Source organism: Aphelocoma coerulescens, chromosome 21 (assembly GCF_041296385.1).
Source record: "Aphelocoma coerulescens isolate FSJ_1873_10779 chromosome 21, UR_Acoe_1.0, whole genome shotgun sequence".
Taxonomy (NCBI): Eukaryota; Metazoa; Chordata; class Aves; order Passeriformes; family Corvidae; genus Aphelocoma; species Aphelocoma coerulescens.
In genome coordinates, this window is record NC_091034.1 from 6806220 (window position 1) to 6834203 (window position 27984).

The 27984-nt window shown below is 44.5% G+C and overlaps 1 protein-coding gene and 1 long non-coding RNA gene across 6 annotated transcripts; one reads left to right on the top strand and one right to left on the bottom strand.

Moving 5' to 3' along the window:
- Positions 1 to 14: 14 nt before the first annotated feature.
- Positions 15 to 3694, bottom strand: LOC138121314 (uncharacterized). Its single transcript, XR_011156155.1, has 3 exons — positions 3296 to 3694; positions 2549 to 2676; positions 15 to 1238 (listed from the first exon to the last, which is right to left on the bottom strand). It is a non-coding gene; the product is annotated as an uncharacterized lncRNA (long non-coding RNA).
- NADK (NAD kinase) lies at positions 1907 to 27725 on the top strand. Of its 5 annotated transcripts, XM_069034707.1 has the most exons (13): positions 1907 to 1983; positions 2344 to 2417; positions 12135 to 12348; positions 15255 to 15338; positions 17646 to 17775; positions 18231 to 18339; positions 18601 to 18686; positions 18963 to 19065; positions 19855 to 20006; positions 20531 to 20630; positions 22123 to 22280; positions 23420 to 23502; positions 24523 to 27725. In XM_069034707.1, exons 3-13 carry the CDS (start codon positions 12176 to 12178, stop codon positions 24668 to 24670), a joined length of 1326 nt encoding a protein of 441 aa, XP_068890808.1. In that variant the 5' UTR covers positions 1907 to 1983; positions 2344 to 2417; positions 12135 to 12175; the 3' UTR covers positions 24671 to 27725. The 5 variants fall into 5 exon arrangements, with proteins under 5 accessions (XP_068890808.1, XP_068890809.1, XP_068890807.1 ...); XM_069034708.1 differs by lacking the exons at positions 1907 to 1983; positions 2344 to 2417 and adding an exon at positions 5302 to 5383; XM_069034706.1 differs by lacking the exons at positions 1907 to 1983; positions 2344 to 2417 and adding an exon at positions 8512 to 8626.
- The last annotated feature ends 259 nt before the right edge of the window (positions 27726 to 27984 follow it).

A 27984-nucleotide genomic window follows, 5' to 3' on the forward strand; every position in this document is an offset into this window, starting at 1 on the left:
TTTAAGAAATCCAGTAAGAAATCCATTGTTAAACCTGTGTGTGCCCATTTGAGCCCCTTTGCCACCTTGATAGACCTCCTAAAGGATTTCATCACATTCCTGTAACTGTAAATATTTGGGTGTGAGCCAGGGACAGCACAAATATCCCTAATTTTACAGTTTATTCTAATAGAGATCATCTCAGGAGTTGTGTCTGGCTGTGTTTTCATGGGACATCCTCTGCAGTTTTAGCACAGGGATTTCCAAGCCAGTTCCTCCTACTCAGTGCTGGTTTTTTGGGGGTGGTTGAGAGGCTTTAATCCCGTGCAGTGTGGACACCCAGCTCTGTGGAGGGAGGCCAGACCATAAAATAATTGTCTGGGCCCTTTGAAAAATTACATAACTGGGCAACTGCACCGCATGGGAAAGTGCCTTGGATCTTCCCCCCTTCTCCCTCCTTTTCCATGTCACAAAGCCAACAACTTCCATCATTAATCCAGAGCTTTTTAGGGTCCAGTGGTGAAACAGGCTGCAAGTGAATTTAATTTGTATCCCACCCTTGCAGGCTGGCTCAGATCCAGCCTGGGGATCCTGAGCAGAGCCTGTGCATTAAGCACTAACTCGCAGCAATTATTTAGGAGCTTTCCTTGCATGAGTGGTCAGGTGCTGTGAACATCAAATACTGCTTTTCCTAGGCTCTTATGGCATTTGGGGACTGACTTCCAGCCTCTAGTCATAACTAAGTAATTAACTAGCAGCTTAATTATATCAAAATAATTTGATTTCTGGTCGCTTACGTTGAAATTTTGGGTTCAGTGGGATGTTTGACAGAATGTGCTTGAACTTCCTGATTTTACAGGAGGAAACAAATATGAGGTGTAGAGAACAAGACCCTGAAGTTCATCAGAAGCTTTTTAGCTGTGGATTTTGCCCCGTGCTGGGACATTTGTATTCACACAGAACGGATGCTGCTCATCGATAATCGATCAATGACTGCTGTATTTGCCTCCTTTGGCAAGGAATCTTCCCATGAGGAGCGTGAAAAATGCACCAAATCCGCTGTGGTGCTGGATAACGGGACAAAATTTGCTTCTTTTTCCTGGAGAACGTGTCGGTGAGAGAGAGCAGAGGGATGCGGCTTCTGCTGCCACCTGGTGCTGGCGCCCAGTTTGGCCGGGGGACTGGTCCCAGTGATCCACAAAGGGTCTTTCTCGACGTCCAGGCTTGGCCCAAGGGCAAATGAGACACCAGAATATAGGCTGGAAAAACAGAGGAGATATTATGAATATATAAACATATATAATATAGGAATATATGGAATATATGGCACTAGTTCCAATGGATTTGTGGGGTGTGGAGTAGCTTAAAGCCCATGCTAAGATGCCACTTTGATGGAACACAGTGAGCAAACACCATCATTTCCCCAAGTACATTATTTATAGCAGCAAAGACGCCCCTCAGAGCACGTTGTATTTCAGTGGTTTGGGGATGGACAGCTGCTCTTGTCAGGGAATAATAGTTACAGACAATATTTCTGTAAAACCTGCAAAGCACCTCCTCCTCCTCCCTTCTGGCCCTCTTAGGTTTCCCAGGATGAAATGTGAATTTTCTGCATTCATTTATAGACATTAAGTCCGATGAAGAGGAATTATTTCCTCTGAACTAATTGATCTTTACAGCCAATGTGTAAAGGAGTAGCAAACCCAAATTTTTGTGTGCTCCAAACAGATCTAAAAATGCAGGGAATTGTCTGGGAAAAACAAAACTGAGCTGACCTGGTTGTACTCTCATAGAGGTGGTGGGAGCAGCATTACTGAGCTCAGGGAAGAAGTTCATCTTTGGCGTTTGAAAACCTTCTGAGCATAATTAAAACCTTCTGAGCTTAATTAAAGCCCTCAGTGAAGAGCTCTGCCTGATCCCAGGAGCAGCAGAGGGCACTGCTGCCGTTCTTACAGCAGCTCTTCCGTGGTTTCCAGGATTTCAGAGAAACACAGGATCGGCTCGGTGGGAAGGGGATCATGGAGTGCCCAGGACACCCCAAGGAGTGCCCAGCTCTGTGTGGGGTTTGGAGCAGGGTTTAGGGTGTGATGAGCAGCAACTGCACCTCCTGTCCCACACTCAGGGTATCCCTGCCCTGGGGACAGAGGAGTGACAGGGTCCCCATGGCCCTGTGTGTGGCATCTCTGCCCAGCCCTGAGGGGTGAATGCAGCTGGACATGACAGGGCTAAAACCGAGCCTAAGGAATGTCTGACCTCCTCAGGGATCCCCAAGTCCTGTTTTCCTGTGGCTGGGAGTTGTTCAGTCATGGATTTATAAATGTGACGTTGCTGACCTGGTTACTGAGCATTTATTTTTCACAACAGGTGGATGCCCAGGGACAAAACAGGAAGGACAGGCAGGATTCAGAATCAGCCACGGTGCCTGGGGATCTGTGCTGGTGAGTGGGGAGCACTGGGAATGATAGAAAGTTTATTCTCCAGCAGTACAGGGAGAAATTGGAAATTGCAGGAAACAAAAAGGTATCTGCTGGGCCCAGAAAAAGCACATTTTTAAGGAAGAGGTTGTTACCTGGGAGAATGAGGTAGAAGCAGGTCTGCTGGGAGGGCAATGTGCACAGGTGTTATTTTGGATGATATCTGGGTGATTTTTTGCAGGTTTTTTAAGTAGCTGCCTGGCCACAGAATTAGGAAAATGATCTGTGAAGAAGGAAGGTAAATGGGTGTGTAAGTGTAGCTAGTTAGTAACCATGAGAACAAATCAGCCCTACCAGAACAGACTGGTGTGCTTTTTTTCTGGTACTTTTTCTAATAAAATGTTTTGGGGGAAGGAGAGGCTTCACTGGGGGCCACAGTTACTCTCAGCCTTCTGTCTGAGGCAGCAGGACCAGTAATTTTACCCAGGCTATTGTAAATGCAGGTGCAGAGCTCCTGAGTGTGTCATTCTTTTATCTGAAAAATTACCCAGCTCTTTTCTATGAAGAAAAAGGATCATTTAACTACAGTGCAGGCTGTTCTTTTAATAAGGGGTATTGGGGAGGTATACTTCCTTTTGTGCAGAGGCAAGGGATATCTGCATCACCTTTCTGAGAATTAGAACAAAGGGGGTGAACGGGAAGGTTTTCAAATGCATCTGTGATCTGAGCATCTGCAAAATACAAGGGAGCTGAATACATGAAAAGAAGAAGTTAATAATGCTGGGCTATAGAGAATTCTGATGCAAATGAACCAGAAGTTGGCAGAGACCAGTCTCTTTTCATTTCTGTTTTTGACAGTCACAAGAGTGTGATGTAAGGCTTATATTCAGAATTAATCCTACCTTGCGCTGAAGCTTCTGGATTCCAGACTGATTTCCTCTGCATTTTTGTGGTTCTGATCATATCAACTGCTTTGATGTTTCTGGTTTCAGAATTAGATTTCATTTTTCCCTTTGCAGAGATTTTTTCCAAGCATTAATTCTGTCTCTTCAAGTCCACGTTGTGTTGGCATTTGCCTTAGTTTGACTGTCCTCTTGGAGAAAAGTTCCATCTGATCCTCAAGAGCAGACTGGATCCAAGCACTTACTTCTGAAGCTCTTCCATCAGGATTTCGGGTTTCTCGACAAGAAAACTAAAATTTGCTTTAAAGGTGTCCGGGTAATATCAAGTCACTGGTCAGAATTCCTTCTTGTGCTATCAAATAACTCACAGGGCAGCACAAACCTGAAAGTCAAAGGAATAAAGAGCCTCAATTAAAAAAAAAAAAAAAAAAAACCAAAAAAACAAACGGAGGATGAGCAACTTTTTAAATCTAGGGACTGTTTTGTGGGGGTTTTAACCAGTGTGGGGTGGAGTGTTTGATAAGCCAACGACTGCAACGGAGCAGAGCCACACAGTGAGGTGATGTCAGTGACTTTGCTGATTGGGGACAACAAAGCTCTTGAACATCAAACTGCGGAGTCTTAGGGCTGCAAGGAAATTTTTGGTAATGACCAAGCTGCAAATTGGCTTCCTGGTGGCTCTGAGAGCAGAAATTGGCGTTAACTCCTGGTGAGCTAACAAGGATCAGCCTCCCTGCAGGATGGCTCTGTGTGTTTGCAGTGCTCCAAGGACTCTGGTACCTGCTGAGGCAGCTGGTTTCGGACAAGGTTTTGTTGTGGCAGCCTAGACAAAACAATGAGCCTCCCATCTGCATTCCCTTTGGAACAAGAACGTGGTATTTCACACCTATACAGAGCCTGCAGTGATAGTTCTTTCCCTTGCCAGTAACAAAAACAGGGTTTGGCCATTTTACTTTTCCTGTCACCTGTTGAACTTGTGCCTGTTGCTATTTCAGCCCATTCCGAAGCTGCCAGTGCCTGGTGACACGTGATAACAAAGAGGAATCCAGTGCAGAGAAACCATCTCACTCTTGTTTGCCACTCCTCAGGTTATTTTCAAAGTCTGGGCAGTTATGAAAGCTGGTGACCTAACTTCCTCCATTCTTACAGCAGGGTGTTTATCTTGCTCGCTCGACTTGGGTGACTTCTGGCAAGGAAAGGCCCCAGAACAACCAGTCCCCCCAGCATCAAGGGCCAACTGGTAGCTGGAGTAGCAGTTTCAGTATCTTTGAGCAGTTTGTGATGGCGTTGGGGTGTGTTCTGATGATAGTCCAGGTGATACAAATAAGCCCTTTTCCTTGAAATACTGAGAGCTGGAATTCTGTGAGGAATTCTGACCTCTCTCCTGTATTCCTGCCATAAATACTGGAAGCACTGGTGGCTTGTGGGCAGGCAGCAACTGCAATTCCCAGACCTCCCCAAAACAAAGCTATTTTATAGAAAACCAAGAGGTTTTCCCCACAGTTCCCTTCAGAATTGCAGACAATGTTGACTTTGCCAATGTGAAAATTTTGCCTAGTAAAGGTTTAAGGGGTGCTTGGCTTTAATGGGATCCTATAGAAAACAGAATTCATTCCTCTGGGCTGCACATCTTGCTGGTAACTTGGTTTAAAATCCAGCACTGCAGGACTGTGCTTGCAGAGGGATCTGGGAAACTGAAGCAACCAGAAGCTTTTAAATTTTCCAGTTCATCAGGCTGCTTTCCTGAAAAGAATCGAGGTCTGCTGTGAACTCAAAAGAATCACCAGTTTTCCTGGGAACAGTGAAATGGTGTGATAAGTAGACCAGTTTTTAAATTATTTTTAGGTACAAGTGGAAACCCATCCTCTTCAGAACTCTTCCAGGGTGCATGCAACGACGCATTTCCTGGGTCAGGGAGATTACAGTCTTGATAAGATTGATAAAGAGGAAAGTAACTGGTTTTATCTGTTTTAAAGGCAGAAAAGCAGACTCCATTAGTCACTCAGGGAGACACAGGGCACCTCCCAAACACCCCAAGCCATTCTCCACAGGTCTCTCTCTCCTCCACATCCTGCTTCAAGACAGGAGGTAAGTCCTGGCTGCATATTACGATATCCCTCTTCATGTTAGATTTCTCCAAAATCTCTCCACTTCTCTTACCTAACTTTCCTTTCCTGGCTGGCAGCAGTTCTCAGTCCTACCCTGCCACTGTCAAAGATGATCTGGGGATGGAGTTTGGGTATGAGGCCAACATTCCCAATCGCTTATCTTCAGATTTATTAAACATTGTGTAAGTCAAATAATGTAGTTCAGCCTCAAAATTGGGACAATGACATTTACATAACGATTGGAGGTGTTGGTAATCAGCCTGAATAATGAAAAGCATTTCCCTGTGTTTGTGTCAGTGTGTGACCATTGAGAAATAATTTATTTGTCACATTCACGTGCCACCAACTCCATCAGAATTTAGGCTTTGTGGTACCTTTTTATTTCTCATGATTCCTCAGGAATTCTGAGTCATCAGAGGCTGTTTGAAATTAAGGTTGAGAGGTAAGAGCTATGTTCTTCAACCCTGTTAGATGTTAATAGAGACAATTTGCTAATTGCTTCCTGCTCAGTGGAAATGCCTCCTGCTGGAGGTAGGTTTGGGGTGTAGGTGGAGGCTGAGCAGAGCCTCTCTGTATCAGGCACATCTATGCAAGTTGTCAAACAACAGCATTTTTGTGGAATTATCTTTTTTTTTGTTGTTTCTAGCAACTGAGAGCCTCAGTAGAAAAAAAAAAAAAAAAAGGCAGAATGTTTTTATGCTCATTTCTCAAGTTACTGCCAACATTTCTCTTTATTTTCTTCCCTGGGAGAAAGGAAGCACAACCTGGCTTAGACTGCTGAGCTGCAGTGTTCTGGTCACAGTGTTAGGGAGGACAAGCTCAAAAAGGACCTAAAACTCTTCTGTTTCTCCTGTCACTGCAGTCTGTAGAGGGAAGAGCTGTCACAGCCTGGGACACTCATCCCAACACCCAAGCAGAGCTCCCAAGGTCGCTGCTGAACTTGCCCAGCTCAGAGCTGCTGTTTTAACTGCAGCCCTTTTATAAATAGGACAGGCTCAGCTGCTTAGCAGTCTTATCTCCACCAATTACCAGGGATAAGTGCTCCTCGTGCTGCAGAGTTCAGGCCTCTTACAAAATATTGAGCAACCGTAGGGAAGACGCTGAGCTGTGGGAAGAACAACCTGCCACTTAAAATGTTTATTTTTGAGCAGCCAATGTAAATTGTCGTGGCTGTAGTAGGGATTTATCACTTTCACCCTGCTGAATTTGGAAGAATCCATCTCAAGAGCCAGCTCAGAGGGCAATCTCTTCCTTGGTCAGTGAGTGGTGCCTGGCAGGGGCTCTGTGTCCGAGCATCTCTCCTGGGATGGTTTTTCACTTCAGGTTTCAGGGCAATGTTTGACTCCCTAAAGCTGAATTCCTGCCTAGTGTCATGTTCTGGTGTCCCTTTACAGTTTGAGAATCCCTTTCAGCACATTAAAGATGCTTGAGGCTCTGAGGTATCTTTAACCCCACAGAGCTGTGTATTGTTGCCTTAATTCCTTTCACACTGGCCTCTGGAAAGAAGGACTAAAGAGAAATGTTGGCTCAAAATCCTGTACTTTCAAGAGTGGTGTAACATGGCCAGTGGTATTTTCCCACATCTAGCAACTGCTTCCTCTTTTTCAAGTTTGTTTCAGCCTTTACTGACCATCAGTTATTTACAGCTCCCTGGTTCCTCAAAAACAAATTACTACATAAAGGAAGAAGAAGAAGAAAAAAAAAAATCCCCAATTGCCACATTCTCATATGGTGTAACTTGCTCTTACTGTGTGGATTCATCCTGGTGTGATTTATCCAGTGATCTTCATGTGTGAGTGTGGCCTCTTTAAAGTAGCATTGGTAGAAGATGCAATTTTGAAATTACAAAACCCAATGGGTTTGGTAACTGAAGAATTGTTTTCTTGTTGGCATCCATCCAGGGGCTTGATCCCACCTCTGTTGAAGTTTGTGACAAAGCTCCTGATGATATCAACGTAGCAAAACCTTTTGGGGTTTTTTTTTCCAGTTCAAGTACCGACTGGAAAATGGTTTCTTTCATTTCACCCCTTTATGTCTGTACTTGAGATTGAGCGATCCTCACAAAGTGGCGTGCGCTGTCAAACAGTTTTGTGTCAGAAAGGATAATTAGCCGATGATGAAAGGCCAGATTAAGGTAAAAGTTCGTGACAGGCACTGTAGGGAAATAGGAGCAGGGTGCGAGGGAAGTGTGTGCCAACAGCCACACCCTTGGCAAAGGGCGTGGTGTGAGCTGGAGGGCAAAAGGCAGATGGAGAGCAGGGCATGGTGCAGTGTGTGCCTGCCCGGGGAGGTGGGATGGCTGGGGAGGTGGGATGGGGGGAGATGGGATGGGGGGAGATGGGATGGTTGGAGGGGTGGGATGGTGGGAAATGGGATGGCTGGAGGGGTGGGATGGTGGGAGATGGGATGGCTGGAGGGGTGGGATGGTGGGAGATGGGATGGGATGGTGGGAGATGGGATGGCTGGAGGGGTGGAATGGTGGGAGATGGGATGGCTGGAGGGGTGGGATGGTGGGAGATGGGATGGCTGGAGGGGTGGGATGGTGGGAGATGGGATGGCTGGAGGGGTGGGATGGTGGGAGATGGGATGGGATGGTGGGAGATGGGATGGCTGGAGGGGTGGAATGGTGGGAGATGGGATGGCTGGAGGGGTGGGATGGTGGGAGATGGGATGGCTGGAAGGGTGGGATGGTGGGAGATGGGATGGCTGGAAGGGTGGGATGGTGGGAGATGGGATGGCTGGAGGTCGGGAGTGTGGGGTTCCTGCAGGGCTGGGATGGCTGGAGGCAGGGAGTGTGGGGTTCCTGCAGGGCTGGGATGGCTGGAGGTCGGAAGTGTGCGATGGTTGCAGGTGAGGGGTGTGGGCTGCCTGGAGGTGTGTGATGCGCCATGTCCCCCATTGGCACCTCTAACGCGGATATAACGCGACGCGATCTCGGACATTCAGGCGATCGCTACACACCCACAGCCCACCTAGCATCCCCGCGCCGAGCCCGTGGCTAATTACCGCTAATTAGCGCTAATGAACCCGCGGGCCGGAGGCGGCCCCGCGCAGCCGCACCGCCCGCGCCTGCGCGCCGGGCCCGCGGCGGTACCGCGCCTGCGCGGGGCGGCGGGGAGGGGACGATGGAGGCGCGCAGGGCCCGCCGGCCCCGCGCCCCTCACAGCGCCCGCCGCCGCCAGCGCCGCCAGCTCCGCCGCGGGGCTCGGCCCTGAGGGACGCCGTGAGTCGGGGAGCCGCGGAGGGCAGCGCGGCCGGGACGGGCGGCCCTGAGGGGGGAGCGGTGCGGGCGGGTGTCCCCGGTGCGCGCGGGTGTCCCCGGTGCGCGAGCGCGGTGTCCCCCCGGTGCCCGTCCCTGGCGCGTGTCCCTCCGTCCTCTCCCCGGTCCCTGTCCCCGCCGGGGCTGCTCGGGCCGCCGTCCCAAGTGCCCGCATCCCGGTTCCTCCGCGGGCTCTGCGGTGGCTCCGGCAAAGCCTGGCGGGGTGTCCGTGGGCAGCGCCGGGGCGGGACGCTTCCCGCAGGGATAACGGGCCAGCCCCGCTGTTCGCCTGCCGACGGTCCGGCCCTGGCTTCGGGGGGTTCGTGCCCCACGCCTGGTGGGGTTCCGCAGAGGAAGGGTTAACAAATGGACTTGTTTTGCCTGGGCCGTGGACACGTGATGGTCATACTGCCTGGTTTTTGGTGGAAATAGCATTTGGGTGTGTAATCAAAACCTAAATTTGCAACTGCTGTCAGACTGCTGGGTTTTAATGGGGGTTTTGGTTTTCTTCAGGCACGCTGGAATAGGAAGTTCTGAACTAAACCAAGCTTTGTCTGTGTGATAGAGTTGTTCCTTCTGTTTTGTGTGTGTGTGACAGGGGGTTTAGTGCCTTAGGGATGGAGTCATAGGCGTGTAACCTCTGCTGCAGTGCTTTCTTCAGCCAAATACAACCAAAAAAAAAGCTCCACAGAGCAGAGCAACCAAGCACACAGTGCTTTGTAGCAATGGGACAAGGGGTGCCAGTTTTGGATAGAGCACTATCCTCTTATGCTTCAAGAGAAAGTTGATAATAGAGTACAAAAGGAGCTTTGAATGACTGATGCAGCTTCCAAGAAATCAGTAACAAATGCTGCAGACTCGGAGGTGGGTTAAAATACTGTGAGGACTTTGTCGGGATGGACCCTGCAGTAATCCTTTAACCAGGATGATTTAGGGCAGGGCGTTTGACAGGAGAAGTTTGTTACGAAAGAACAGCTTACAAGCATGGTCGTTATAAAATAAAATTAAATCCCTTGGTGATTTGCAGCCTTGTGCTCCTTTTGGGGATGTCATGGGGTTGTATAAAGGTGGTTTGATGAAGCCCTTGGAAGTTCTGGGTCAGGGAAATGTTCAGTGAAATTGAAAATGGAAAACTACAATAAAACTGGAGCTGGATACGTGTGACAGGTGATTCACCTGGCTGCTGTGTCACCATCACAGTTATTTATTGTTAGATGTTGACACTTTCTCAGCTGTCCTTTATTCTGCCGTGTTGGACATTGAAATACTTTTCTTGTGTTGGTTTTTTTTTTTTTTTTTGGACATGATTTAAAACAGAGCAGGCTTTTCATTAGTTTGTTACCATGTGCTTAAAAGTTTTTTGGATCCAATCCTGGGAGCTGTTCAGTGGTAGTTTTATCTTATGTCAAGTCTGCTTATTCAATAAAGGTCTTGTGAGGGAATGTTAATTAAACAGTACACGGTGTAAGCTGTGGTTAAAACATCCTGAATTGGAAAGTATTACATGGAGGGAATATCAAGTTCTTAGGCTGTATTTAGTAGGTCTGTACACTTCTTACTCCCAGTTTTGTGCTAATCTGATTTTCTTTACTGTCAGCATCTGTCAGATGAGCATTCTTCAGTCAAAGTCACATGGAAACACATCTTGCTTATTACATAAATTATTATTCTCTGCCTCCCTTACTTAACCAACGGGCACAACATTTATATATGAGCTTAAACTGTCTAAAAATAGAGGTACATTTTGCTAATCTAGACAAAATTGCAAGTCTGTTGCAATGGCTGTTTCCCAAGTTGTGGTCACAGGTGACGCAGCAATGAGTAACCCCCAGGTAAACATTGATACCTTTCCAAGGGCAGGATGCTATAAATTATTAATGGCTGGCAGTAATTGCACCTCTTTGTAGTGGTGCTCTCCTTGGGTAAGCCTAAGCTACAGCAGGAGCAAAAGTACTTTCTAATTTGATTAGCTGGTGGTGCTGTCTAATTTAATAATGAGTCTAAAATTACAGCTGCATTTTATTGATGGTTTTGTCATCTACAAGTTGGGGTGCTGGTGAAACTGTGGGGTTTGCCATCCTCTGGGGACTTTCCCCCCAGATATCCTCATTGTGGGATGATTTCCCAGAGGCATAGTCCATTTTAATGGTTACAGCAATGTTTGGTTCCTCTCTCTGCTGGGTGAGGTGGGAAGTTCATCCGAAGCGATGAAACCGTTGGAAAAACATCTGCAAATTTTTACTGAACCAACTTTTTCCCCCCATGTTGGAATGAACTGACTTGAGGAATGTGCCTTTCCTCTGGGCTGCACTCACTTGGATACTATTTGTTTATAGTTTAGTGTTTGTTCATACACTGAAAGTTGGTTTCTGGTTTTATTCTGATAAGATTTCTTCTCTGCTTGCTTCAAGTAATGATGAGAACTTGCACACGAGCTCTCTAGAACTTGCACAGTTCTTTCAAGTTTGGGGTTTGTTTTGGTTTTGGGGTTTTTTTTTTTACTTCTGCAAAGCTGTGCTCTAACCAGCTGTTTATCTTTCATTTGTGCTGGTTGTTCCTGGAACTGAAATATTGCACATTTGTCCTTATTTTACCCTGTTTGTTTTGGACCGTCCCCCCAGTTTGTCAAAAATGAGTTAAGAACTTGGGTATCGTCCTCCAACTTGTTTTTGTCTCTCCTCAGCTTGGTATTAACCTTTTTTTTCAAAAGCTGAGGCTTACTAAGGTTATTTCTGTTGCATTATTTGACAGGGTTTTTTCTTTTTGCTCTTAGAGTATTCTATTTTATCTGCTCAATATATCACCTAATAGGAGACTTCATAGTTTTTCCTGAGCCTTAATTCCTTGGCACGTATTTAAAGCTTTTCTTTCTTTTCAATATCTAAAAGAAATTAATTTTATCTCTTATGTAACTGAAGACACGAGTCTGCACTGGTCTTGAAACAGCTTTGTACTGAGCCTCTTCTCAGTCTGGGAACACACTGGTCATTTTTAATTCCAGGGTTTTCTGATTACCTTGCAGAACTTCCCAGTTGCTCAGATTCTTTGGGGATGTGTTTATCAGTGAGTGTGAGCTCTGTGTTTCGTGTAGCATGCTCCTCCAGATTTTCTTGCAGGGACTTTAAAGCACTTTATTTGCTGAAAAACAATTATAAAAACCACTGGGAAAACTCCACCTTGGTCAGCAGTGCTGACCACAGAGCGGGAGCTGAAAAAAGCAGGGAAATGGCTCAAAGCACCGGCTCATCTCGGCAGCAATGCTCATCTTCTGGACAATTCCAGGAATTTCTTCATGTCTAGCACAATTCCAGTGATTTTTTGATGCTCAGCACATAATCTACTGAGAGAAGAGGGGTTGTTTTAGCAAAGCTTTCGTTTTTCTTGGAGCCAGCTGAAAACGTAATTCGAATTTAAAGGAAAGCTCTGTTACCTTTGCGAATACTGAGATTTTCCCTCTCCCTCTCCATCCCAGGGATTGAATTTCTCTCTGGCTGAGGCTCCTTCACTTCCAGGATGGAGATGAGTCGGGAGAAGCTGTGTGCCAGCAAGGCTGATGGGAGCTCAGACTCTGCCTACCACTGCTCAGCATGTCACGACGATGAGGAGTGGGGCAGCACGAGCCGGGGGCGAGCCAAGTCACGGAGTTTGTCAGCTTCACCAGCCCTTGGAAGCACCAAAGAATTCAGGTAAGGTCCCTGCTTCTTCCCCTTGTTGCTAAAATATATGAAGTTATCTAGTTTTGTTTTTTTTTTTAAATATGCCCATGAGGGATTCTTAAGATGCTCCTCAGAAGGTTCAAAACGAAGGTGGGGAGTTGAAGGTGGGGTGTTGACTACGAGCAGACTCATAAACAGAATCTCATGGCTTGTCAAAACAGGTCTCTGCAGAGCTCACAGTCTCCAAAAAACAATCAATCAACAGTAGAGACAATTCTTCAGACTTTTACAAAAGCTCAAGCCAGAACTTTAGTTAAAAACCTGTGTGTTAGGTTATGTGTGAGGCAGCAAAAAGTGAGTTTGTGTTTGCAGGCGGTTTCAGAGCAGTGAGAAACACCCACCTATTCTTCTTTTTGAGCCAAATTTCTGATTTCATTGCAAGGCTCTTGTCATGTGGACAGGGTGGGTAGAACTTTTGATTTGGTGATCTTTGGACCCGCTGTAAATAGTGAACAGTGGGCAGGGGTAGCGCCATGTCTTGATCTTGTGGGAAGCACAGCAGGACTTCACCTTCCTTGTGCTGTGACCGTCCCTAAAGCACGGGCAGAGCCACGGGGGAGCTGCTCAGCAGATGGAATTCCTGTGCAGAGCTCCTGCTTTGCTGGTAGGAATGTTCTTGGGAGGCAAGAGGAGATACGGGTGAGGCTGAAGATCTCAGGGGGCAGCTTTGTGGTGAAGGGAGGGAAACTAAAAGCCTTGAAAGGTTAGGAAAATACTTGCTCTTTGTGTGTAGTTCAATGAATTCAATGGTTCTGGGAAGTGTTTTCTGGTGGCTGTGCTCTGTTGTAGCTCTGGTGATGTGTGTATGGCCAGTATATAAGACTTGATGTTTAAATTGTGCTGTAAAACTGGTGGTTTTCCCCTTCTCTGCTTAAACCTTTCAGTCAACCTGCATAGAAGACCATGTGGTCTGAATTTTTGTGTATTTATTTTTTAGCTAAACAGCTGCTTTTTCAACCAGAAGTGCTCTGTCCGTTGTGGTTTTGAATCAGGGTAATTGCTTCCGAGACTTTCCTTCATTAGGATGCTCTGCAGTCATTCACTGGCTGTCTTCACTTCAGAGCTAAATTGTCTCAAGGCATTTTGCAGGCTGTCAGGAAGTGCTGCTCTCAGGCTTCCTCTGTGGTGTTCAACTTGAGGTAGCTGCCCAGCTGCTGGGAACTGATAAGTAGATTTCCCTAAAAGATGTAGAATTTGCAGGGCATTGCTGCTCATTCTTAGCAAAGGCAGCCTGACTGTGAATGGCTTTAAATCCTGTTCACTCAAACACTTTATTGAGCACTAATAAAACCAAGTGAAATCTCAGGGAAAATTTACACCAGTTACTAATGAGAGCTTGCAAAGGAAACTTTGTTGGAATGTCATGGAGGTCAGATGTGGATATTTAATGCCTCATGTGGGAACAGAATTTGGCCAGTTATTGGGAGTGGCATCAAATAATGACCTGTGTTGTGAGAAGGCAAAAATTACACTTATCTGGGAGAAGCTGGAGTGGAGCAAGAAGTGGGAGGTGATGCTGCCAGGGTGTTATTTAACTATCCTAATTCCAAGGGTAGTTGTTCACAAGCAGAGAGAGAGACTTATCATCCCTTTGCCTGTATTGGCACACACATTAATCTCTTGTTATGTCAGTCCTTCCTCATTTTTCTGTTTATTATAAGTAAGGTAAACTTTGTAAAACACTTAGTAATGCTTTTATTTGACTTGGTTAGTCACGCCTGGACTTACAGATGGAAAAGAAATTATTCTGGTTTTGTTATTGGCATTCAAATCTTAGACTAGCATATTTTATTAGGCATGGAACAAATAAGATGGTGCTGGTGTCCCTTAATTATATAGATATGTTTAACCTGTGATCTGGTTTTGATTTTTATTAGATTTCTGAGGGTTTTTTTAGCTCTAGGAGTGAATCATCAGGCTGGCCTGAGCTAGTTTGTAACACACAGTGGAAGGCACTGCAGTGGTGTTTGTTACTGCCAAGCAATAGGTGATTGAATTAAGCCCAGGAAAGGCATGTTTCCCTCTTCTTTTTAATGGAATAATTCTAATAGCAGTCACATAATGTTTCAACAGTTGCATGACTTGAGCAAGTTTTGCTCCCAGCTCCAGCTTTGCTGGAGGAGGTGAGGCAGAAGAGTTCTGAATTGCTCCAGATAATCTCATCCTAGAGCCAGGAGTAACCCTGTGTCCTGGTGGGATTCAATTCTGAGGATAAATGACACCTCAGAGCTCCTGTTTATTTGAAGACAAAAATATTATTAGAGAAATAAATGGGGAGAAATAGCATTTTTTTTAACCTGTTCAGAATTGCAGCTGATGCTGCAGATACAAATCTCCATGTACCTTAGAGCTGAAGAATTTGTTTGATTAATTTATTGAGAGTGTTCAAATGACCAGGACACACATTGCTGTGACTTGACCATGCCAAAAACATCTGAAGGTGTTGGAGAACTCCTTGTAAATGCTTGTCTAGGCACACACTGGGAAACCCAATGTCTGTACATTACTGCCCTTTGTGAGGGTAGGAGCTCTCACTGAGCTGTTTTAGCTGTTTTTATACCAGATTCAGTCATTCTGAAAATGTGTGCTTCTAGATAAGATGTAGTGCTTCAAGAAACACAGAATAAAAGTGTTGTTCTTGTGCCTGCAGCAGTGAAATTGGTGTCACTTAGGAACTGGTGCAGGCACTGGAAATGTGAGAGCTCATCTGTAAGATTACCCTGCCTGGGAACCTCTCACATAGGTTTAAGAAATGCACTTTGCCCTGCATTGCTTTTGTGCAGCTGCTTCAAAGGAGGGTTTGGTGTTTGAGCATCAGATAGACCCAGTTTGTCATCACATCTCTTTTACTCACTGATTATTTTCTCTGCATTCAGGAGAACACGCTCCTTGCATGGACCATGCCCCGTGACCACGTTTGGACCAAAGGCCTGCATGCTGCAGAATCCTAAAACGATTATGTGAGTACTCATCCCATCAGTGGCATTGTGCTCGTTCTGTGGGAAAGAAAACCAGTTTGCTTTTCCACTGATTCCACTTTTTTCACCCCCTAATCAACACTTGTTTGTATTTTATCTGATATTTCAAGATTTCCATGTTGCTTGATCGCCATCCTGGGGGGCTGCTTTGCCAAGTTGGCGTGGTCTACAGTCCATAGTTTGATGTCTAAAATGGAAGCTCTCATATTTCCAACCCAACAAAAATTCTTCTGGGCAGCACAAGGGGAGGAAGAAGAACTGTTCTGTGTGCTGTGAAATCTGAGGGAAGCCTTCTCCCTCTCTTGGTGACGATGTTTGAATTTGTACTTTCAATTTTTGTGTTTGATCTGTGGTACTTTCAGCTAAGGCAAGTTTGCTTTTAGACTGTTGATAAATGGTGGAAATAAGGCTGGTTTCTGCTTAGTGGGCAAATAAACATTTCAATTTTGGAGGTTGGGTGGCATAAAGTGGTGCTTTCTACACCAGGTGTTACGTACTTAATAAATGGGGTCTTGACTTGGCCAGGTGAGGAATTTCAGGGTTTAACCAAGGCAGTGCTCCCTATTTTTGGGGGGCCCTGGCACAGAGAAGCTGTGGCTGCCCCATCCCTGGAAGTGTCCAAGGCCAGGCTGGATGGGGCTTGGAACACCCTGGGACAGTGGAAGGTGGGACTGGCTGGGCTTTAAGGCCCTTCCAACCCAAACCATTCTGTGATTTTTGCCCCTTTAAAAAAGTTTTATTTCCTTGCTCTTGCAGTTAAATATAAGATATTGCAGTCAATATTTATTTGCCTAAAGCTCTACCTCTGTAGACAGTAACCTTCCCAGTGACATCCACCCCTTTCCTGGGAAAGTGTGACACAAATCCCTCCCTTTGGTAACTCAGAACTTCCTCATTCTCCCCGGGTGCTGCAGCGCAGCTGAAAGCCAGCCCAGGTTGTGTTTACCCACCTGACCTGGGGCATTGCTCCTCCCAGGGGCTGGCCCAGGACAGGGATATAAGGACAGGGATGGGATTGTGCCAGGGCAAAGCTTGGGCAGGCAGGGCTGGGAGCAGAGCTGCCCTTAGGCTGCTGAAGGGAAAAGCAAATTGTAAATTACTTTGACTACACACGAGGTTTTGTGGCTTCTGAAAACAAGCAAGACCTTGTTGGTGTTTTTTTCTCCTCTGCTGTGGGTAGTTTAATTTTGTTAAACTCTCCTCACTGGAGGGATTTTTTTTTTTTTAACAGAAAATTGTCATTTTTATGTGCAGGCTTAAGTTAGGGAAGGTTGGGTTCTCAGTACAACCAGCAGATCTAGAACTTGCAAAGCTGTTTTTTGATGAGCAGAAGGATTGAATGACTACTCAGTGAAAAAAGGATCAGTGGCCTCTTGAGAGAAGGGGAAATCAAATACCTGTTTTGGTTTTTTTTTGAAATGGAATTTTCATTATGAAATCTTGCCGTGAAGATCTGGAATGCAAATTTTACTGCAGGATTTTTCTGTAAAGCCTCAAAACTTTTTATCAGAGCTGATTGAAATCTTCAATAGAAGAAAAAACATTTTTCAGAGAAAAATGTATTCTTCTGAGGTTGCAGTTAGTAATAAGTGATAAAAGCCTCAGCCTTTTGTTTTATTTGGAGCTGTTGCAATTGACTGAGTCCTGGAAGGAAACATGAAGATCTTAAAGCAAGTTATGAATAATTTTTCATTCAGTAGAACTGCATGGAATTGGTGAGTACAGCTGAAAGAGGCAGACTGGCTTTTGTTTGAATGAAGTTGGTGCTAGTTCTGGGTTTATTCAGTGCTGCAATCTCTAGTTCTTGTCAGCATTACTGATATCAAAGTCCTGCATTAACCTTTAGTTTGTGCTGTATTTGTATCTCAAATGTAAGCACTGAAATAAAATGAATTTTAAATTTCCATTAAACTGTTGGACTTAGAGTATTGGATGGGGCAAAATTATGTTGTGGCTTTTTCAGATCCTCTAATTGAGTGTTTCTCCTTTTGAGTCAGCACTAAAACAAGAGGAAATCAGCATTGTGGTGTCAGTCAGAAGTTGATCTGGGAGTTTTTGTGGTGCTTCTGTTCAGGTCCCTGTTGGCACAGGTTGTTCCCAGGGCCAGGTACCAGAATTATCAGTTGTGGGTTATCACCTGCACGTAGTGAAGGACAAACATCACTGCAGTATGAATTACTGCCTTCTCCTGCCTGCTGTGTAAGGCTGTGTGCCCTCCATACGTTTTTTACCAGATCAGAAAGGTGTCACAACAAAATGTGGTGATGTTTGGGGCTTTTTATCCCCCAGGCACATTCAGGATCCAGCAAGCCAGCGGTTGACATGGAACAAACCCCCCAAGAGTGTCCTTGTGATTAAGAAGATCCGTGATGCCAGTCTGCTGCAGCCCTTCAAAGAGCTCTGTGTGTACCTGACTGAGGTGAGGAAATACAAATTATACCTCAGCTCTCTCCAGCTGCTGATTCTGTACAGAACTGTGCTGTGCAAACAAATCTTTACTCCCACTGCATGTACTAAAATTTGTTGCAGGGCTTAAGATCAGTATGAAGCTTAAAACTAGAACTATTAAAGTAAAAACTTCCATTCTGTTTGCAGTTCTAAATTACAGGAGTGGGATATAAAAAGCTTAAACCCTTAAGCCTTGAGCAAACACAACAATGTTTCATGTAATCTGTATTCCAAGCTTTAATTTATTAAATGGTCTGTGCATGCTGCAAAATTCTCATTAGGATCAGACCACACATTACAAACACCCAGCAGGTGCAGAACACTGCTGTAAAATACTATTTATGTGTCTTAAATTAATGGAAATTGTGGAGAGAGTCAAGTGTGTTGTTAGGAGGTCACTCACAAGCTGATTTCCTCTCTCTTCAGGAGAACAATATGATAGTGTACGTAGAAAAAAAAGTACTGGAAGACCCTGCTATAGCTAATGATGAGAATTTTGGACCAGTGAAGAAGAAATTTTGCACCTTCAGAGAAGGTATGGAAATGATTTCTTGAAAGGACCGTTGGAGAGTTTTTTTGGTTTTGTCTTGGTGTTTTCCTGGCTGTTGGGTCAAGTTTGTAAAACTTTTGTGTCTTTTGCACACAGTTGTTGTTTCATCTCAGTTGTGCTTTTTGTGTATTTGTGAGGGAATGTTTGCATGCTGCAAATTGTAATTTTTCTTCCTGTTTTTTGTTAGGAAATTAAGCTTGTGGATACAATTTAATTCCAAACTTTCTATTTCAATGTTGCTCCTAGACTATGATGATATCTCCAATCAGATAGACTTTATCATATGCCTGGGAGGAGATGGGACCTTACTTTATGCTTCTTCACTTTTCCAGGTTGGTTCTTATGGGAAATAGACCCATAAACTTTTATTTTGGAAGTATTTAAAAGTGCATTTTTTCCCCCTTTGTTGCCGAGTTCAGCATTTGTCTTTTGTTCTTCATCCCTTCTTTTTTATCCAGCCTGTTTTACCTTGTGAAAATAATGTCAAATGTGTTGTTTTTATTAAGCACAGTTGAAGTTTCATCAGTAGTCACAATATTTACAGGCAATTAGTTGAAGTATGAATTGCTTTGACTGAATAGCTTTAAAACTCTTTTCTTTATTGATAGGGTAGTGTACCTCCAGTTATGGCTTTTCATCTGGGATCCCTTGGATTTCTTACTCCATTTAATTTTGAGAATTTTCAGTCCCAAGTCACTCAGGTTATAGAAGGTAAATTTAAGGGGACGAGGTGTGGTGTTTGTTTGTTACTTTTTCTTAATCAACTCTTTTAGGTTGGCCCTTAAGATTTGAAATTGGAGAAATGTATCTGAAATGAACAGAAATACATCTTAAATTAACAGAAGTTTTGCATTGCATTGACCCATCCAGTGCTGCTCTCTGTACTGCTCTGCAAAGGAAAAGGGCTAAGAAATAACTTTGTGGAGTAAATAAGTATAAAATAATGTCGAATTTACATTAAATGACAGCTAAACATAGAAATCAAGTGCAGTGTTTAAGTACTGAGAAGTCAGGCAAATAAAATATTTGAGGAAATAAATTCTTTGTCCCTTCAATATGAGGTTATTTGAGTTGCATCCAAAATAGATTCTGGAAAAGATGTATAAAACTCTCACTTTACTAGAATGTTGTCTTTAATACATGTTTCTAATGCTTTAATTTTCTTTAAGCTTAGCTTTTGTCTTACTGAAGATCACATGAGCCCAGCAGTGTTTTCCAATCTGAATCACGTCTATACAAAATTTAAATTTTCTTTGTACACAATAAGAAAAGTGGGAAGGGACTGGCTTGAAATTTGACTTTGATTTTTGCTCATTGCTGCTAAAAATTAGTTTTGAGCTTCAGCCAAGTGTAGCCAGTTATGCTGGGAATGAAACTGGGAATGTTGAAAGCTCAGGAATAGATGGATGGCATTTCAGAGAGCGTGTTGTCATTGCTGGGGTTTATTTCCTGTGCCAGCTTTTCATTTTTTGTGTGTTTTCCCCTGTGTTTCCTCTCCAGGCAATGCAGCTCTTGTTCTCCGGAGCAGGCTCAAGGTGAAGGTGGTGAAGGAGCCCAGGGAGAAAACAACAGTCCAGAATGGGATAGAGGAAAATGGAGTCGTGTCTGCAAACCTGGAGAAAGAAGTGGGCAAGCAAATTATGCAATATCAGGTCAGAGGGCAAAGCAAGCAACAAGAACCAGGATAGTTTGTAACTGTATTTTATGAAACCTGCCCTCAGCAGTGCAGGGCTGATCCCTGCTGCTCCAACTCACATTGTGCTCTGCCTGCTGAGGAATTGCTGCACCTGTTTGTGCACTCAGAAATGCTGATCTTGTACTTTGCCATAGAAATAATTTCACAGAATTGTTTAGGCTGGAAAATATCTGCAAGGTTGAGCCCAACCTTCCTTCTGTTTTGGAGACAAAGTAGTAGTTCTAAAGTGAGATACACCAAGCATTTTTATAAATGAGAAGAAAAACCCTGCACATTGTTAGTGACCAACTCCTGGGAATAATTCTTAACATCTCAGAAATTCAGCTGGCACGTGATAGGACAGAAGTGTAAAGAGTTTAATTTGCAGGTACTAAATCAGCACAAATATTTAGAAGATCTGGAAAAACTGTTTTGTTTTGACATTTATTTCATTGCCAAGGCAGCAGCAGCAGACTGGGGTAATGTTTGGTGTCGTGGCAGGTCCTCAATGAAGTTGTGGTGGATCGTGGCCCTTCCTCCTACCTGTCCAACGTGGATGTGTTTCTGAATGGGCACCTGATAACCACGGTGCAAGGAGATGGTGAGTGCTGCTGGAGCTTTCCCAGCTCTGGGGCAGGCTGCTGTGTTTTCCTGGAGGGTTTTCTCTCATGGAAACAGAGCCTCAGTTCACTGCTGACAGCAAACACAAGTGTGCAAAGAATAGGTGTGTTTATTCCCCCAGTGAAGCTTTAAGGTGCTGAAAGATTTTGTTCATGGGCTTGTGAGGGCAAGTAGCTCTTTTTTGGGGTATTGTATTTCAGGCTAAGGGCAAGAAATAGCTCACAAGAGATTGGCCTGGATATCTGGAATTTGCTGAAGGCAAACAATCTCCACTCATGAACAACAGGAGTTAATCTTTAAAGCTCTTACCCTAAAGAAAAAAAATGAAAGTCACTATTACAAAATTGTGTAACCCAAGATGCAGAAGTTTGTGCAACTTCTGAAACCACGTGGCAGGGTCAGAGGGGAGTTTTTTCACTTGGTGTGTGTTGGGCTGCAGCTGAGCTGTGAAATCCAAGTGGAGAGGTTCACTTTCCTGGCAGTGGGGTTTGTTGGAGTCTCCCAGAGCAATCCCTGGTTATTCAGTGCTGATGGCAGTGCCTGTTTGCTGTCCCTGGAGTGAGAGTGGGGTTTGTTGGAGTCTCCCAGAGCAATCCCTGGTTATTCAGTGCTGATGGCAGTGCCTGTTTGCTGTCCCTGGGGTGACAGTGGGGTTTGTTGGTGTCTCCCAGAGCAATCCCTGGGTGTTGATGCTGATGGCAGTGCCTGTTTGCTGTCCCCAGGGGTGAGAGTGGGGTTTGTTGGAGTCTCCCAGAGCAATCCCTGGTTGTTGATGCTGATGGCAGTGCCTGTTTGCTGTCCTTGGGGTGAGAGTGGGGTTTGTTGGTGTCTCCCAGAGCAATCCCTGGTTATTCAGTGCTGATGGCAGTGCCTGTTTGCTGTCCCCAGGGGTGAGAGTGGGGTTTGTTGATGTCTCCCAGAGCAATCCCTGGGTGTTGATGCTGATGGCAGTGCCTGTTTGCTGTCCTTGGGGTAAGAGTGGGGTTTGTTGGTGTCTCCCAGAGCAATCCCTGGTTATTCAGTGCTGATGGCAGTGCCTGTTTGCTGTCCCCTGGGGTGAGAGTGGGGTTTGTTGGAGTCTCCCAGAGCAATCCCTGGGTGTTGATGCTGATGGCAGTGCCTGTTTGCTGTCCCCAGGGGTGAGAGTGGGGTTTGTTGGAGTCTCCCAGAGCAATCCCTGGTTATTCAGTGCTGATGGCAGTGCCTGTTTGCTGTCCCCAGGGGTGAGAGTGGGGTTTGTTGGAGTCTCCCAGAGCAATCCCTGGTTATTCAGTGCTGATGGCAGTGCCTGTTTGCTGTCCCCAGGGGTGAGAGTGGGGTTTGTTGGAGTCTCCCAGAGCAGTCTCTGGTTGTTGATGCTGATGGCAGTGCCTGTTTGCTGTCCCCAGGGGTGAGAGTGGGGTTTGTTGGAGTCTCCCAGAGCAATCCCTGGTTATTCAGTGCTGATGGCAGTGCCTGTTTGCTGTCCCCAGGGGTGATTGTGTCCACGCCGACCGGCAGCACCGCGTACGCCGCCGCAGCCGGAGCCTCCATGATCCACCCCAACGTCCCTGCTATCATGATCACCCCCATCTGCCCCCACTCCCTGTCCTTCAGACCCATTGTGGTTCCTGCTGGAGTGGAACTCAAGGTTGGCTTCTGTCATTTTATTTCTCCTTGTGAATTAAAAACTTCTGGAGTGGCCACGGGAATGTGAGGAGGGTGGGAAGTGCCGTGTGTCTCTTGCTTGCTCCCACTTGGAGCAGGATCAGACCAAGTCTGATTCAAGAATGTGGCTTTCTTGAGAAGAATTTCCCCACCAGTGGAATACTTTACACTTTTCCTACTGGCTTGTAGCTCTAACGTTCTACAAAATGGGAATTCCTACATTTGCATGCTGAAAAATGTTACATAATCTTGGCTAAAGTGCCTGTAAACGATCAGTGCTGAAGGGAATCAAAAATTCTCCTTTCATGCAGAAATACTGCAGAGTTTAAGTATATATTGGTAGCATTATCTGCAATTCAGTATTTAGCTTTTGTTAATGTTGTCTTGCAGGAAAAAAAAGGGGCATTTAACACCTGGATATAAAATAGATTTAGACAATGTGCATTTTGAACAAATACTCTTGTGCAGGGAAGAGCTCCTTTCTCCTTTTGTCTATGTTACAAGCCTGCTTAAGTAGGAAGAAAGCTGATTTGGAAGGGCTCCTAGAAAAGTTAGAGGATTAGCATTGAAAATGAGTGTGTTCTGGAATTTTTGTTCCTGTTTTACAGCATAAATTGAATGTTTATTCATGGCACTGCTCTCAGCCCACGCTTACTTTCATGTCAGTGGGTGTTACTGGCCAGTGGTAGTTAATTCTTTTAATTGGAATCTATGTTAAATAGAAGCAAAACTTCCTAAATTTGACAGCTTTGGAGTTGTCATGTATTAAAATCTATTTTTCTGGATCAACTTTTTAATTTTTCTTGAAAGAGAAGCTAAATCAGCTCCTGTAACTGAATTAAAGCATGAACTGGCTGGAACTGGAAGGTCTGTGTGGGTTATGACCTTGTACTTATAAAAAGGGGATTTATTACATCTAGAAAAATATATGTTTATCAACAAAAAATAAAGGTTTGGAGCTTGAGTGGTGTTACTGCACTGCTGCCATGAACAGATGAGGAATTCCAGTGCAGCTGTGGAGTTACAAAGACTCAGCTCTGCGCTCAGAGGGAGGATGGAGGAGGTGTTTGTTCCTTGCTCTTGAGTTTTGGACCTCAAGTTCAGCTCATTCCTGTTTTTCAGATTATGCTCTCCCCAGATGCCAGGAACACAGCGTGGGTTTCGTTTGATGGAAGGAAGAGGCAGGAAATATGCCATGGAGACAGGTCAAGCCTTTTTTCTGATTGTATTATCTCTAAGTATAGAAAATCCTGATTCATGCAGCTCCCTCACTCTCTAACATCTGCCAAAAGGAGTTTTGGCAGTGAAGAAACAAGCTTCTATAAACCCTAACACCTCCTAGAGCACAAACTGCACTAAAAGGATTTCATTTCTAACTTGAGTTCTTTAGATCTTCCCATAAAAGCAAGTGAAATGTTCAGGCTCTGTAAACATTGCATGCTTGGCAAGGAAGATGGGCATATCTTTAGAAAACTCTGTAAATTTTAGCTTCAAGATGAATCCTAGGAGTTTTAGGAGGTATAAACCAACAGGAGCTGCCTGTGAGCAGAGCTGCTGGAAAACTCCATGTGGTTTAAACTGGGTTAACTGGGAGTGGTTGTGGTCACTTGCTCTGGCCTTGAGTGAGCAGAAGGGTGTGAAGTCCCTCAGTTTTGTGTTCAGTATGTGATGGTGGAGGTGACTAAAGGCAGCTGTGGGAAGGAGATTGGCAGATTTGTTATTCAGGATGCCCTTTTTCCTCTTGGCCCACTCAAGTTGCCATGAAGGAAAGTGTACAGCTGCTGTAAGCCTCCATCCTGAAAAGTTTTATTTCCTCTGAGCTGGAATCATCTCTAGAAGTAGTTGAGGAGCCCAGTGAGGATTCAAACCCAGGGTTTGGCCCATGGTTACACTCTGGAATCCTTAGGCTTGTTGCTTAGAACTTGCAACTGAAAGGCCAAGGTGGTGCTTTGGGTTTCCTTTGTCCCCGTGTGGGTGATGTGAAGCCCAGCCAGAGGCTGCAGGGTGCCACGGAGGGGCTCACAGACGTGTCACACAGCGTGTCCCCAGAGCAGCTGCTGGCTGTTCACAGCTCAGCTGAGTTCAGCTCTAGCTTTGATCACTGATCATGCAGAGCTGCTGTTTGGCAGTGTTGGTGAATCAGCGCTGTGCTGGGTGGGGAACAGGCTGGGGTTTGTTCAGGTTGCTGTGTGCTGTCCCTGCCTGACTGTGCCGTGCTGTTGCAGTATCAGCATCACTACCTCTTGCTACCCCCTCCCTTCCATCTGCTTCCGGGACCCCGTGAGCGACTGGTTCGAGAGCTTGGCCGAGTGCCTGCACTGGAACGTCCGCAAGAAGCAGAACAACTTCGCCGTGGAAGAGGAGGAGTTCTGAGTGCCCACATCCAGCAGGACTGGGGCACTGGGATGTGGCAGTGTCCCTCCTCTCTGCTTGCATTTTGGAGCTCTTGGTGTGGGCACTGCCCTGGACCTGCCTTGTGGTTGTGGTTTCTATCCCTCAGATCCTGTGGCTGGAGAGGGTTGTGTTCCTTCCTGTCCGCCAAGAGTAGGAGTGGAAGGCTCTGATGGTTCTAATCCAGTGTGAATTTCCTTCCAAGTGAGCAGTCTGAGAGTGGATTGTTCCTGACTGCTACCAACAACCACATCTGCAGATTTGATTGTAACCTCTAACTTACCAGTTCCATGGTAGGCTGAATGTAGCTACACCAGGGAAAAGTGGCAGCAGAAAAGTGGCATTAAAATCTCCTCTTTTGTTTGGTAGGTTTGTAACTCCATTTAACACTGCTAGGAATAGAAAGGCTCTGAGAAGATTTCTTAAAAAAAAAAAAAAAAAAAGCTCCTCTTTGTTATCTTAAATACACCTTGCCCAGAAAATACTTTCTTACTTGCAAATGTGACACACTGAAGAAACACCCACAAAGGATGTTTTTTATTAATAGATGGAATCAATAATAAAAAGTATATATTTTTTATATATACATTTCTCTCTCTCGTGCCCATTTGAGCAGTGGCTGACCCTTGGCTGTCAGCACTGTGGAATTACCCACAAACCACAGGGATGAGCATTAATTATTACAGGTGTCTGTGGGTTTGTAGCTGAGCTGATTCATAGCTCTGCACTTCCTCTTGGTGGGAATCATCCGTGTGTTGGTTTTTCCTATTATTTTTCTTGGATTCCCTGGGATAAATGGTAGCATTAGAGACTATCATGTTTAAAAAAAAAAATAATAATTCTCCAAGTGTTCAAGAAGAATCTGGACTTCAGTTGCTACTGTATTCTAGTTCCACTGTTGTCCTGAAGAAAACACCCTGTTCTAGATCCTGAATGCCCTCAACTTCCATGGATACGTTCCAACTCTTGGTGCTGAGTAATCCAGGATGGGATACTGCAGTGGTGGGCTGGAGCAATGAGAGGACACATTCCCAGTGGAGTAGCAATGGTGCCTTCAGCACACTCAAGATATCCTAAGTCTCATATTTACTTTTTTTAAGATGCTTTCAAACGTTTCTAACTTCTCTCTGTACATATTTTATTGTATGTGCTTTTATGAAAGAACAACAACAAAAAAAAAACCCCCAACAAAAGAACTGAAAAAAAAGGGTTTGTACTGTACTTTAACTGCAAAATAGCAAACCCAAGGATAATGTTTACATTTATGTTCTCCGTGGTGCAGTGTCATGATCATCTTATTCAAACTTCAGCATTTCCAAGTCTTGCTGCATTGGTCACGAAAGGAAGGACAGGAGCTGTTAAATGCCCCTGGCAGAATCTTGCCAAGGGATGAATTTACTGATTGAGGTGGGTTTTCCTTGGGAATGGAGTGAGAATCTCTGCTGAACTTTTTCCATGATTGTCTTAACGTTGTTTCTGTGGTCCAAAGTGGAACTAGGAAATGGGTTCATTTCCAAACTCTGCCTGACCTGTTGTCCTCTGGTGGTTTCAATTATGTCTCATCCCTTTTGGATGCTGCCCTGGGCTGAGTCCATGAAATGCAGGTGAGAGCACTTTTCCAGAAAAGAGAAGCAAACTCTTGGGTAACGATTCAAATCACAATGAAAGTGTGTTCATATAAATTAATACTTGGTTTGTACATTTTGTAAAATAGAATATTGGTTTGATTTGGTCAAAACCAGACAGGTTTTGGGATATCTTGGAGAATATCCAGAGAGCTTTTGGGATTTCTCTTTCACTTGAATCCGTAGTAATTGTTTTATCACTGTTTTGAAGCTGCTTACGGGTTTCCTAAGTGGAGTACTCAGTTATTTGATAACTGGTTACTTTTTGAACTAGAGAAGTGTCAGGCTTTTTGCTTTGAAACTATTTTATTTAAACATGCAATAATTGAGAGAAGGAACAGTGTATGGTGTCTAGAGAAACGTGTGGATGAGTGGAGAGTGAGCAGTTCTAGGCACACTGGGGAGTGGAAATCATTTTGCAGAGGTGAAATGATTTATGAGCCTTATCTAGTATTTTTTTAAAGATACAACTATATTCAGCACTTTTTATTTATGCTTTTTATAATACTGAAGCTATTCTTGATTAAATTGCTGAACTTTTAATTTTCAGAGTGCACAGGTCATGAAATCTGTAATCAAAGTGTACTGAACTACTTTAGATCTACATTAGGGGTTGGCTTGAAATTTATTCTTTCAATTTATCACCTGCTGCAATTGCATTGCTGGCTCTGAGGCTGCTGCAGCTTTGCTTGTACAAAATTCCTGCTGATAAAAGCCATTTTCTGGGTGGCAGATCAGCCCAGGCAGAGCTGCAGCCCCTGGCTAAGGCAGGGCAGTCACTCAGTGACTTCAGTGCTGGCTTTTCCTCCAAAAGCTGCCTTGGTTCTCCCTGTCCCGGCTGCTTCCTGCCTGAGCACAGCCCGGGCTGTGTTAATGCATCACAAAGTTTATCTGAGTGTACAAAGTCCCTTTTCAAGGCTTTTAATTTGCAAACTGCAGGAGAGTGAGGCTGGAGCAGCCCTGGAGTTCTGCTCCAGGAGTGGGGGAGTTGAACCAGAAAAAAGCTGAAGTGCACCTCACTTTATTGGCAATAAAACCTCATTTTGCTGATGTAGCTTATTCAGAATAACTTGGTTAAACTGTGCTAAAAGGGGTTTGCTGATTAGGAGTTTTTAATAAAAGGGTTTGTAAGTCACTGGTACCTACAAATCCTTTCATCTACAAAGGGCCAAAATGAAAGCTGGGAAATTCATTTGGTTTTGGTTTTTTTTTTTAAAAAAAAAAAGTTATCCTCTGGTAGAAATTGAAGAAGTTGTTACCAACTGTAGTAGGGAATAAAGCAGTGTACTGAATTTTTAAAAGATGAAAAATCCTGTTACATATTGTTAACACATTGAAAACTTTCTTTTAAATATTGTTGAGAAACAGAATATTTTTCAATCCTTTCAATAAAATCTTTTTGTAAAGTTGGATTTGTGGCTTTGCCCTTTGACTGGGGAGGATATGAAATTGGGAATACACAGCTACTTGCTTGGAATTGTGTGGGGTTTGACACTTCTCATGGGACAGTGGCATCTCTTTTCTGGGAATACACCCAGAGCTTTTTTGAATGTCTGATACCATTTGTTCCTCAAAAGTCTTAAAATAAATGCTGGATTTGCTGTGCAAGTCAAAACAAACCTTGTGCACAACCAGCTGGGCTGCATTAAATGCTGTTTTTGAAGGCCCAAG